At 47.6% G+C, this 13,722-nt stretch overlaps 1 protein-coding gene across 2 annotated transcripts in view; it reads left to right on the forward strand.

Annotated features, from left to right (window-relative positions):
- Dnmbp (dynamin binding protein) overlaps window positions 1–13,722 on the forward strand; it is a 96,028-nt gene that overhangs the window by 43,975 nt on the left and 38,331 nt on the right. The window contains exon 1 of one of the 2 annotated variants that reach the window (XM_021151806.3): window positions 8,227–9,709. The exons of the other annotated variant lie outside the window; for it this stretch is intronic. Within the exon in view, the coding sequence (XP_021007465.1) occupies window positions 8,560–9,709 (1,150 nt within the window). The 5' untranslated portion in view covers window positions 8,227–8,559. Of the gene's footprint in view, window positions 1–8,226; window positions 9,710–13,722 lie in introns of those variants that run through there. 2 annotated transcript variants of the gene reach the window in all.

Below are 13,722 nucleotides of genomic sequence, written 5' to 3' on the forward strand. Positions count from 1 at the left end.
CCAGTCACGTGGTTTGAGGATCAACCAGTCAGGGGCTTCATTTAAGCACTGTGCGTTGCAGTCTTTTGACTCTCCAGGCAGCAGACACAGTATAGGTCAGTCCTCAGACATTTGGATTTCTGTTTTCTCTTTTTAGTTTTTTTGAGACAGAATTTCCCTGTTATCTTGGAACTCACTACATAGACTAGGTTGGCCTTGAACTCACAGAGATCCTCCTGCCTCTGCCTGTGAGTGCTGGAATGAAAGGTGTGCACCACCACCACCACCCAGATGAAATTGGATTTCTGAGAACTTGCTACATTTAGAAGTTCCAGTCAGAGCTGCTGTGTGCTGGAGCCCTGGGAGGGGACAGTTCTAGCCCGTCATAGTTCTTTCTGATCTCTAGGTGAGGCCCACATACCTGAATTTGACACATAGTCTCCAGGTGCACACATTCCTCGCCCGTCAAACGCTGGCATTCAGTGTGAGCCAAGCATGGGCTCACACCGGTTCGTCAGAAAGGCACATTCATGGGATTGCTCACACGTGCACGTCGGAAACTCTAGTGATCCTCCTCACATTGGCCTCTGGTTAATCACACTTTCTGTCCTGCAGCCTTTGAATCATGCCTGCAGCCTACAGTGTTACTCTCAGTGCACTAACTCCGCTGTTTGCCCTCGTGACAGAGTGAGTCAGCCTCCCACTCGGCACAAACCTTACTTCCAGCTTCTGTCATTCTTGTCGCTAATGTAAAGTCAGGAAGGAGGCCGACAAGAGGCACGAGACTGTTTAATTGAGACAGGGTCTCACTGCATAATCCTGGTTGCCTTGGAACATGTGTGCATGTGTGCGTGTGTGCATGCGTGGCATATGTAAACTCATGTGTGTCCAGGCACATGTATGTCAAGATCGGAGGATGTTGGATGGCTGTGTCACTTTCTGCTTTCTCTGTTTGAGTCGGTTTCTCTCTGAGCCTAGAGCTCACTGTTGTTTGGCTAGGCCAGCTGACTAGCAAGTGCCAGCAAGCTTCCTGCTTCAGCCTACTGGCCCCCAACTCCCGATCACACATATTCACAAACCTGCAGTCCTGGGGTTCCAGGCCAACATGACTATGCCAGGCTCATTTGTTTGTTTGATGTGAGTGTTGGAGACTCAACCCTAGGTTCTTCTGTTTGTACAGCAAGCCCTCTAACCCGCTGAACTATCTCCCCAGCCCCTGGCCCTGAACTTTTGACTGTCCTGCTTTAGCCTCCCTGAGAGCTACCACAGCAGGCATGTGTGCTGCCACACCCGGCCTCCAGAGTGATTTTTAATGAAGACTTGTAAATGAGATCAGAGTATGTTTTTTTTTTTTTTTTTAAGATTTATTTATTTATTTATTATATGTAAGTACACTGTAGCTGTCTTCAGATGCACCAGAAGAGGGCATCAGATCTCAGTACGGATGGTTGTGAGCCACCATGTGGTTGCTGGGATTTGAACTCTGGACCTTCTGAAGAGCAGTCGGGTGCTCTTACCCACTGAGCCATCTCGCCAGCCCCAGAGTATGTTTTTAAGGAAAGTCCTATTTTCAAAAAAAACATTGGGTGGGACCTAAGACACACTGAAGAAAGCCAATAGATTAACGATCAGAAGATTGCCAATAAGGAACAGCAAAGCAATCTATAATATTCTAGAGATAGTCAAAATATATAAGGCAGGTTTTGTCTATATAAAAAAATATCATTCTAAAAACTGCGTGAAATGTCTCTGGTATAATATTTCTTTCTCCAAGTAGTAGAATAGAATAAATATCCAAACCTGGGCCCGTTTTGCTGACACACACGGATAATCTCAATACTTGGGGGGCAGAGCCAGTGAGATCTCTGAATTCCAGGCCACCTAGGGCTACAGAGTGAGACTCTGTCTCAAAAACAAACAAACAAATAAATAAGTCAGTCAAACTAATTTGTACTTTTTTTTGGGGGGGGGTTTAAGATGATGAAAGTTTGTGTAGAGCCAGGGTGTCGCTCAGGGGAAGAATGTTTCCTTAGGTGCTACAAGGCCCTTCATTCAATCCTGGTATCATCCCCACCAAGGAGTAAAAAAAATTAAGACAGTAATAATCTTTCCCCTTTTCTAGTCGGTGCACAGGAAGAGAGCAAGTATCCTTAACCCACGTGGCATCTGCTCCAGGGTGTTGGCTCAGTACAAATGACCTCGGCTAAGTCAACTGGGTTTTATCCTGGTACAAAACAGCAAACATAGTCTGAGCCTATGAACAGTCCGTTCAGAAGAGTAGGGAGTTCTTCCTTCTAGGGCTGATGGTTTAATGGAACTTAGGATTGTTTATTTGATTATGATTGATTGGTGAGTCACAGTTCTTCGCAGTTTGTAGGGTGACTTTGCACACATTTTATTTCCTCATGTTCAGGGTCAGGCAAAGGGTGGGAAATTTTAGTAGACCCAGGTACTTCAGAGATTACGGACTTTGCAGGTCATAACAAAAGAGCTTGAGCTAGCCTGAGACCCCATCATGCCGTCAGTCCCTGAGTGTGCCCTGTCCAGCCCAACCTACTACAGGCAGCTGTGTTGAATAAGTCGGAACCACACTGCTGGTGCTGTCCGTGCGTGTGTGTGTCTATATGTATGCCTCTGTGTGTGTGTGTGTGTGTGTGTGTGTGTGTGTGTGGTGTATGTGTTCATGTAGGAGCACGAGTATGGAGGGCAAAGGTCAACCTTAGGTGTTGTGGCTCAGGCGTTCTCTGTCCTCTGCCTTGTTTCTGAGACAGCATCTCGCTGGCCTGCAGTGTTCCAGTCAGGCTGGACTGGCAGGGAAGGAAGCCCCAGTGAGTCACCTGTCTCCACCTCCTGGTTTTAGAAACCTAAATGTTAGCACCCCGCTTTTGTTGTGTGTTCTAGGGATCAAACTCCAGTCCTCATGCCCAATTGGCAGGCACATTCCTGGCTGTCTCTGCAACCCCTAGCTCCAACCTTCTTGAGCCTGTCCAAGTGCTAACTAACAGGGGATGGAGAAGATTGTGGTCCAGAGCTTAGCATCAGAGCTCTCCCAGTGTCGTGTGGGACACCCAGGATGTAAACCAGCGCACGATTGGGAGTGGAGGAGAAGGAAAACGAAGTCAAGAAAGACTCTCAAAGGAGAAAGTTGACCAGTCAAAGCCATGGGGAAGCCAGATATGGTGGCTTATGCCTTTAAGTCTGAGTTCTGGGCTAGCCTGGTCTATATAGTGAGTTCCTGTCTAGCCACAGACACAGGGCCAGGGGTGTAGACCACTCAATGGCAGAGTGTGGGAAGCCCTGGATTGAGCCCCCAGCACAAACCACAAATATCCACCCAGCTCACTTCCCCTGCGGTTGGTAGCTCCTCTCTGTTTCACACAGTGTCTTCCTCTGGCATCCATAAGTCTTGTCTTCTTACCTCTAATGTAGCTTTCCCTTTCTCTTTTTTTTTTTTTTGGTTTTTCGAGACAGGGTTTCTCTGTGTAGTCGTGGCTGTCCTGGAACTCACTCTGTAGCCCAGGCTGGCCTCGAACTCAGAAATCCACCTGCCTCTGCCTCCCAAGTGCTGGGATTAAAGGCGTGCGCCACCACCGCCCGGCTGCTTTCCCTTTCTCTTATCTCTTCCCTTGGTGGACCTACCAGCTGTGCCTTCCTTATCTGACTGCTCTATCAAAGTTCCTGTTGCTAGAGAACTTGTTTTCCCAAACAGTTCCTCCCTCCCTCTCTCTCTCTCTCTGTCTCTCTCTGTCTCTCTCTGTCTCTCTCTGTCTCTCTCTCTCTCTCTCTCTCTCTCTCTCTCTCTCTCTCTCTCTCTCTCGTGTGTGTGTGTGTGTGTGTGTGTGTGTGTGTGTGTAGGCCAGAGGTCAAGGACAAATTGCAAATTGTTTTCTCTTTCTACCTTTGTGGGTTTGGGAGACTAAGCCCAGGTTATCGGGCTTGGCGGCAAGCGCCTTTACCAGCTAAGCTAGCTTACCAGCCTCCCACCCCCTCTTCTGAAATTTAAAAGTTAGGTTCATGTATGTGTGCCCTGGCATGTGGGTGGAGGTCAGGGGACAACTTTCAGGAGTCAGTTCTCGGCTTCAGCCTTGCCGGGTTGAACTCAGTTAATAGATTGGTTGGCAGCCGCCTTTCCCTGCGGAGCTAGCCTCCGCCTCTATCTCCCCTGTAGCTCTAGCAGGCCTCAAGTTTCAGGATCCACCGTCCTCCCAGCATCACCTGCTGCAGTTAGTACAGCGGAGAGCACAGTGCCCAACTAGAGTGATTAGCCTTTTTATTGTTGTGGTCTGTTCTTAACTCTGAGTCTCCCTAGGTATCCCTGGCTGGCCTAAAACTTGCTGTGTAGACCAGGCTGCCACAAACTCCCCAGTGCTGGGATAAAAGGTGTGTGCCTTTCTGAAAAGGAAATTAACCTTTGGTTTTAGTTGGATTAGAAATAAGCAAGATCATCGGATTTTAGACTTAAAAGCAGAGAGACCATCAGTGTCCTCATTGCACACATAAGAAAGTCACCGCTGGGGCCGCGGAGATGTCTTAGCAGTTAACACTGGTTGCTCTGGAAGGGGATCCGGGGTCTGCTTTTAGCAGCTACATGATGGCTGGAGAGCATGGGTGTCTACACTCAAGGACACATGCTCAACAGAGACACACGAGTATACAGGATTTTAAAAATAAAGTAAATCAGAAAGAGAGGTAGAGAGAGAGAGAGAGAGAAGAGGAGAGGAGAGGAGAGGAGAGGAGAGGAGAGGAGAGGAGAGGAGAGGAGAGGAGAGGAGAGGAGAGGAGAGGAGAGGAGAGGAGAGGAGAGGAGAGGAGAGGAGAGGAGAGGAGAGAAGAGAAGAGAAGAGAAGAGAAGAGAAGAGAAGAGAAGAGAAGAGAAGAGAAGAGAAGAGAAGAGAAGAGAAGAGAAGAAGAGGAGGCTGGCAGGCAGGCAAATAGCCAGATGTAGTGGCAAGTTCCTTTAATCCCAGGACTCAAGAGACAGAGGCAAGAAGATTTCAAACTAGCCTGGCCTACATAGCGAGACCCTGTCTCAAAAATAAAAATAAAACCAGCTTCGTTGTCTGGTGAGTTCTCTATATATTTTGCCGTTGTTCTGCATAAAGTTGTCCTGGTAAATAGTGTTACCTGTTTGGTGAGCAAATCACCGTCTTAACTTTAGAGATTGCTGACTCGGTTAGCATAGCAGTCCTGTGTGCTCCTGTGGGGATCTGGATGGCGGTGTACTGGGGGGTCGGGGGGAGCAGATGCCTTGTGTGGGGAGGTCATGTAAGTCAAGACTGGAGATGAGGGTGTGGCAGTATAGGCAGGGGAGCATTCGTTGCTAAACTGCACCATGGGAGCATGGTAATGTGGTAAAATGTCCATGTTAGGTGTAACTGGTTTTATCCGGTGCATGATGTCAAGCAGACCTGGCTTCATGTAGCAGTATATGCGATCATAGCCAAGTTATTCCAGCACCCAGAGTCTCATGGAGCTCACACTGGCTTTGAACTTGCTGTTTAGCCCAGATGATTTTGAACTCCCAGTCTGCCTGCCAAGTGCTGGAATTAGAGCCATTCCTCACTGTATCCAACTGGATTATTGCTTTATGTGTAGTAAAAATAATAACTGCTTGCTTACGTTGAAGGATACTGAAAGTCAAACTCGACTTCTTTTTTGACTTCTAGCACCATAGTTTATACATGCATGTTCATGCTCACTCAGTTGCACACATACACACATGTACCCAGGCACACACACATATACACATGCACACATGCACACAGGCATACACACATATGCACATGCACACAGGCATACAACATATACATGTGCACACAGGCACACACACATATATACATGCACATAGGCATACAACTTATACATGTGCATACACACATGCACCCAGGCACACACACACATGCACAGGCACACAGGCACACAACATATACATGTGCATACACACATGCACCCAGGCACACACACATATGCACATGCACATAGGCATACAACTTATACATGTGCATACACACATGCACCCAGGCACACACACACATGCACAGGCACACAGGCACACAACATATACATGTGCATACACACATGTACTCAGGCACACACACATATGCACATGCACACATGCACACAACATATACATGTGCAGAAACACATGTACCCAGAAACACATGTACCCAGGCACACATGCACATGCACACAGGCACACAACATATACATGTGCATACACACATGTACCCAGGCACACACACATATGCACATGCACACAGGCACACAACATATACATGTGCAGAAACACATGTACCCAGGCACACACACATATGCACATGCACACAGGCACACAACATATACATGTGCATACACACATGTACCCAGGCTCACACACATATGCACATGCACATAGGCACACAACATATAATGTGCATAAACACATGTACCCAGGCACACACACATATGCACATGCACATAGGCACACACACACATATACACACATACACACACACACTGAAGTCAGAATGGCTGGGACTGTCACTGCTGCTGATGGAAAGATTCATGAGAAAGAAACATATGGGCTGAATCTCAGGGGAAGATCAGAAGTTTTGATGAACTAAAGAGAATCCCATAGTGGACAAAACCCAAGCATGGTGTCACAGGCCTGAAAACTGAACATACTCAATAGGTTGAGGAAGGAGGCTTATAAAGTCAAAGACTGTATGGGCTACAGAGTGAGTTCAACACCAGCCTATGCACCTTAGTGAGCTCCTTTCTCAAAAAGAGAGGAGGCAGCATGATGCTGCACACCTTTAATCTCAGGAGGTAGAGAGGAGGACTCCGGGAGTTTGAGGCCAGCCTGGTCTACTCATGGAGTTCCAAGACTGTCAGAGCTATACAGATTTCTGTCTCAAGCAACAACAACAAAATCAAAGGGAAGATTGGAGATCCAGATTAGTAACTGCGTGCTTGCCTGGTGTGTATGTATCACAAGCCAGCAAAGGAAGACACCCATAGTTTTTAAGAATCCATTTAGGAAGTTGTGCAGGAAAAGTAGAACTGAGGGCTGCCAGAGCTGGAAGATTCCGAGGCGTCATGGAGGCCATCTTGTAGATGGACCAGCTGAGCCCTGAAGGGAATGTGCAGTTTATAGGTAAGAGGATAAACACTGAATTAAGGACAGGGCACACTACTCCAGTCTCTCGGAGTTCTTCACACCACTCTAACACTACGAGTTAGAAAAAGCTAAAGATCCTATTCTTTATATCTAATGGTGGAGCAGGTAGCTCAAAGAGCAGCCATTGAGGCCAGGGTGGAACCTCTCCTAACACATGAAGGCTTGACTCTGTTGCTGTCATTAACTGTATTTGTTACATAGTACATGCCACCTGCTTTTTACTTTTTTTTTTTTTAAAGGAATCATTTGTGTATTTTATGTATGTGAGTTCACCATAGCTGTCTTCAGACACAGCAGAAGAGGGCATCAGATCCCATTCCAGATGGTTATGAGCCTCCATGTGGTTGCTGGGAATTGAACTCAGGACCTCTGGAAGAGCAGTCAGTGCTCTTAACCGCTGAGCCATCTTCTCTCCAGCCCATGGCTTTTGCTTTATAGTGTATAGTTCTTGTGATGTCCCAAGTGAGCATTTCTCTTCTCAGTGTTTATGTGTGAGACCTATCTTCAGCCTGTCTATCTGTCCATCTGTCTCTCTGTCTGTCCATTGGAAACTTGCTGGATTCTCATAGGCACTTCCACGCCGTCCTTTATGAGGCTAGCCACATTCTTTAGTTCTTAAACATAGTGTATAGCTTGGATAGAAAATAATTTTAGAAGATGGATGGTGTTGATGCTTTCTGATACGAGTATCTAAGGAAAGACGGCATAACTCTCTCTGGACAAAGCATTTCACACTGTGACTGACACAACAGAGAAAGTGATAGGAGAACCTGTTCTTCCTTCAGTGTGGTGGCTTCTGGCAGCCAGAGCTTGTGTGGCTGGGGGTTTGAGTGTGTGCTGCCTGTTTCCTGGAATCTCACAGGAGCGAAACCCTCAGGGCAGGGGAGCTGTGCTCCTCAGAGAAGAGAGCCTCGGCTTTCGGTGGGGTCTAGAGGCCCTGTTGGAGCTGCCAGTGTACCCATCCAGTTTCATCCAGTGGCTACCTGAAAGTGAGGCTGCAGATTGACCTAAGACCCCAGCCTGGGCTCTGAAAGGGAGCTCTTTTCTCTTTCACATCAATCACTTTTTCTACAAGACCTTGAGGGCATCAGAATGCCTGTACCTTCAGTGCATAAAGCAGCCAAGCCAGTCTGACCAGCTCAGGGAAACACCAACAATACTGCCAACACCAATCGCATGGATTCTAGTTACTAATTATCTCCTGGCCCCTGAGGAGAAGATAGAGTAGCTCACTGATTGGATCCTGAAGTTGAAATGACTCCACAGAGCCTGGCGCTCCAGCCAGAGCAACAGGAAGACTCCGGTGCTGTGGGAGACATTTTAAGGACAGAGCCAGCCTTAGGCTAGACTGCACCTGTTCGAGTTTCACCCCAACCCCGAGCTCATGGAACAGAGAAGCAAAGTCCGAGTTCCTACTGAACATGAGTGAGACACGTGAGATTGGGACAGAAAGGGTCGCTGAGCAGAAAGGGCCTCGGGGCTCCAGTTGGGAGTATGAAGACTGCAGGAGCCTCCGGAAAAGGAGCCTTACGGACCCAGGTGGGCTCCACCCAGAAAATGGCCTGGACGCTACGTGCCGGGCCAAAAGGCGGAATCGGCCCTACAGAAAAAGGGATTGTGGGTACTGGGATTTTGAGCAGAGTGAACCAGATTATATGGACTCGGGAGAAACAAATCGGAGTGGAAAGGAGGGTCTCTTCCCAGCAGGCTCTGCTGCTTCCAGGAATGGAGAAGACATAGAGTGTATGAATCTCGGGCCTGGGACAGAGAGGCGGTCACTTGTGGGAAGCCCGGCTGGGATCCTGGAGGCTGGAGGATGTGGGACGGTGAATGGCTGTGTAGAGTGTAAGGATCCGATTTATAATCCCAAGGACCTGCAAAAAGCCAAACACAGGAATGGCTACAGGGATTTGGGTGACTCTTTGGAGAATTTATATCAACCTCAGAACTGGTACATGGGCCTGAGGAATTTTAATTACAGTCTTGAGGATTATAAAGGAATTAACTTAGATTATAGAGATCACACAAGTTCGTGTCACGTTCCTGGGCCTTATACCAACGGCGAGTCTCTGGAGTGTCCAGATTTGAATGGGGTCACAGGAGGTGAAGAATTTCTTAGATACTATGAAGAAGACAGGAAGGTTTGCCAAAGTAACAGAATCTACCCCAAAGCAAAGGCCGACTGTCCCGTGGATCTGGCTACTTTTGATGTAGAAAATAAAGGCTATGATGGTACCTCCTCTACAAACTCCGAGTCTCATCGCTATAGACAAGTTTCTTCTCTCCATCGAGGAGAGGATTTGGAGTATGACGACATTGACAGACTGGGAGTGAGGACCCCCAGAGGCAGAGGAGCCATCTCTGAAAGTCTGCCGCAGCATCCTGGGAGTGAGCAAGGCGAACATCACTTTGGGATTGCTGGGGCCCCTACCCTAGAAAGTCCCTGGCACCCGGGGGAGATGAGAGCGTTACCTGGTTCAGAGCCGTGGGGAAGGAATAGCTGCTTCCGCCGCACGGCTCCCAGCACCCTGAGACGCTCAGAGTTTGTGCAGAGAAGGAAGAAGCCTCAAGGTAGGAAGGAGTCCAGCCGGCCTTCTGGGGGGAGAGAAATGAACCCTGGGAATGGGCTACATGGATGGGGGAGCATGACCATGCCTGTTGATGTATGTTCAGAACCTTGGCCCCCTGAATGTGTTTTCGTGAGACCGACCTGGTGTCTTGCAGAGCGACATTACACATAGTGTCACAAATGATGTGCCTGGCCCTCAAACAAGACAACCTCTCGTGGGAGTTTTTTTTTTTTTTTCTCTCTTGGTTGTCAGCTGCCCCTAGTTGCAAACCTCTTTCCATCCTTATGCTAATGTTTTTATTCTTGCAGGGACAGCACAATTGTCATCATGGTGTTAGTGCCCCCCCCCAAAAAAAATTACCTTTCTGGCAAATTTCTCTCGGTCCCTAAACTTCTTTAGACTGTAGTGGGAAAGAGTGTTGACTTACACCATCGGCTCTTCTTTTCTCGACAGTAAGGCTGGCATAATGAACTCCAGTGGGATCCAGGGGTGGATTTCAGTTTGTCACCATGCCTTGTGCCTATTTGGATGGGTGCACACCCTCTCGTCCCTACAGCCTTCACTCAGTGATCTGCAGAGTGGGAATGTCAGGAGTCTGATCACACGGACTCCTCATGCTTTTTGTCTTCGGTACATTATTTGATAAACTTGTTCATATGTTGTGTTCTTCTCAGGCTAAACAGCCTGTGTTGTTCTAAACAGTTGTGACACCGGGGTCCTGGTTATGGTTAGAGGATCAGGGATGGAACTGGAGAGAGGGAATGATCTGGAAGACACCCTCATACCCGCCTTCCTTTCTCACTCAGGGCTTCCACAGAATGGTTCCTGCTTAGGTTTGTTCTGGAGTCGTCAAAGACCAAACAGATAAACTCCTGTTCCGTTTCAACCCCAGATGTGCTGCCAGCATTTTATACAAACACACACAAACACACAGACATACAGACACACACACACACACGCACGCACACACACACACACACACACACCACTCCTCCTGCACAGTCTTTATCCCATGCTCCTCGGCTTGATAGAACTTAAAATTTCCAAGCCACTCTTTGGACAAAGCTGGCTCCATGTATCTGCTCTTACAAAGATAAAAATGAAATCAAGCCTGGCTTCAGTCAGGAGGCTGAGGAATTCAGCAGCTAATCTTTCTTCTTTTCTTTCTGTGAATTAATGATCTGGATGAGGTGACATCTAAATTCCTCACAACTCAAGAGAGAAAAGTCTAACTGTGATCCCCCCCCCCCTTGGGCTGGGATTTGCCCCGCTTCCCTCTCCCCCAGCCGTAGGTGAACTTTGTTCCCTACCTGCAGTTCCTTATTGTTGGACGCTTCCTATCACCAGGGTGTTTGTTTATTGTTTAGTGTGCTGTAACGTGCCCTCTGATCTCTCTGAAACTGGCTTGCTTCTACCTTACCCTTTGTACTTTCATGGCTCTGTTTTTGTGTCCCTGGGGGTTCCTCGTGGGGCTCTCTGTGTCTCTTATGACATCTCTGTGTCTGATGGCAGCTTGAAGTCAGAGCTCATCCTCCATAGACCTCTCTAGGCTCCTCTATTGTGCTGGTCTTTGAGTACCAGCCGTGACCTTTACAGCGCGTTACCTAGCAACAGCAGGCACTGCGGGAGGAAACCAAGTGTTAGAGTGGGCGTGCCTTGAGTTCAAATCTCAGCCCCAGAATTTACCAACTGTGTCATTTTAGGCAAATTGCTTAGATTCTCTGAGCTTCAGATTCTGTCTTGGCTAAGCCATGATATTTATTATCCATGGGGCTGGCTCAGCGGTTAAGAAATCTTGCTGCTCTTGCAGAGGGCTCAGGTTTAGTTCCAAGCACCATCATGGCTCCTGACCTCCTGTAACTCCATTTCCAGAGTAACAGGCGCCCCCTTTTGGCCTTTGTGAGCACCGGGCATGTATGGAGCACACATAAACATACAAGCAAAACATGCATACACATTTAAAAAAATGTTTTAAAAAGATATTGCTCACATGTCTGGAATAAATATAGTAAGTGCGTATACACGTGTGTGTGTTTGTGTGTGTGTTCCACTGACTCCCCTTCCCCTTACAGAGCGCCCCACTAGACTGTCACTCGATGTCCCCAAGCCACAGATTTATAGACACTGCTCCTGTTGGATGGATATTTACAAACACTTCAGCTTTAAGGGTGAGACATTCCATCAGTTTTTCCCTTCCAGGTCCCATCCCTCCCATCCATCCACCAGAGATGTAGTTACTTTGTAGCTGTACTCAGCCCCTTGCAAGCCAGAGGCCAGGCCTTTCCCCTGCTCTCTCCCCTCCTCTCACCGAAGGCCTAGCCGGTTCCTTCTCTGTGCACCTCTGTCTTGGGGCGGTTGGGTCCAGTCTGTTTTAGTTTTGGACCTTGGCCCTAAGGTGTGGTCCCTGAATTTAGGAGGCCTTCTCTCTTGAAGTGTCAGGTTTCTATGAAAACGGAGGAGGGTGAAGCTCCTCACAGAGAGGCTGTCTTCACTGGCGTGCATAGGATTTGAGGGGATTTCTCCATAGGTGTTGGGGTCTTCCCCTCAGTGGCGAGTCCTCCCTTCTACCTAGCCCCTTTTCTGGCCTACAACTGGAACTTTGACTTCTGGTCCAGGCTACTTGTTGGCTGTCTTCTGTTAATATATTCCCTTACTTGTCAAAGGCTGGCAACTGTCTCAGGGAGCAAAAGTGTAAATACAAATGTGGCCGAGTTGCATTTTCTTGTTTTGAGTCACGTCCTCTTCGGTTTCTGTTGCTTTTGATTGTTTCGTCATGCCTACATATAATTATGGGTTTAATGCCGGGTCTGGGGCTGTTAATTAGTTATCAGCTGTTAATTAGGAAGGTCAGCAGGACAGAAGCCACCGGCTGGTTATCTTTAAGGTTTCATGCTTGCTAAGAATGTAATTGGCTATGACAGGAAAGGGCCTGGTGTGTCAAATCCTGGGTCTCAAATTCCATGTTACCTGTGTTGATGTAAGTGACCTTACAGAGACGAATCTGAAAGCAGGACTGTGTGGGGGCCGAGGCTAAGGCTCCAGGTTGGGAGAGAGCCATGACTGGGTCTTTTTATATTAATTCTAGAAGGACCCTTCATGCCAACAGATCTAATGTTTCTAATAAGTAATGGGTAACTCTCACAATTGGGTTATCTTATTTCTTTATGTATGAGTGTTTTGCCTGTATGTATGTCTGTGACCCATGCGTCAGATGACGTCAGATCTCCTGGACTGGGAGATCACAGGTGGCTGGGAGCCACCACATGGGTGCTAAGGATCAAACCCAGCTCCTCTGCAAGAGCAACGAGTTGTCTTAACTGCTGAGCCGCTCTCCAGCACTCGTGATTGGGTCTTAAAGTGTATTTAGTAGATCTAGTGAGCTGCAACCAACACTTCTGAAAAATAAAAGCGGCGAGCTTCCCCTCCCCCTTTTTTGTTTGTTGCTTTCTGTTTATTTGCTTGTTTTGAGACAGGGTCTATGTAGCCCTGGCTGGCTTGGAACTTAGTATGTAGCCCAGGCTGGCTCCTCCTCTTCCTGCCTCTGCCTTCCGAGTACTAGGATTAAGTCCATTGCCACTATGCCTGGCTTTTGTTGTTGCTTCTTTACTGTTGTATTGAGTTGGTTTCTCTCAGATTCTCAAGCCAGGTTAGCCCTAGAACTTGTTATATAGTCTAGACTCACATTAAACTCACAGCAATCTTTCTGCCTCAGCCTCCCTCTAGCCCCCAAGTGCTGGGGTTACAGGGGTGATCCACTACATCTAACTAAAATAAGAGTTAATGGTAAAATTTTAAAACACATCTAGTATTGTCAAAAAGCATGTTTTATGTATGTGTGAGTGTGTGTGTGTACTCAAATCCAAACTGCCTAATTAATGAGAGGGGAGGAAGCACGCACACCAAGGCAGCTCAGAGCCTCGATCAGAAGGCACTTGCATTCGCTCAGACCAGCACTTCTGCTTCATTACCAGGGCTGAAGCCAGAAGACTGGATTCATTCTGCTTAAACAAACTT

Source organism: Mus caroli, unplaced genomic scaffold (genome assembly GCF_978045245.1).
Source record: "Mus caroli unplaced genomic scaffold, Mus_caroli_1 scaffold_20, whole genome shotgun sequence".
NCBI lineage: Eukaryota > Metazoa > Chordata > Mammalia > Rodentia > Muridae > Mus > Mus caroli.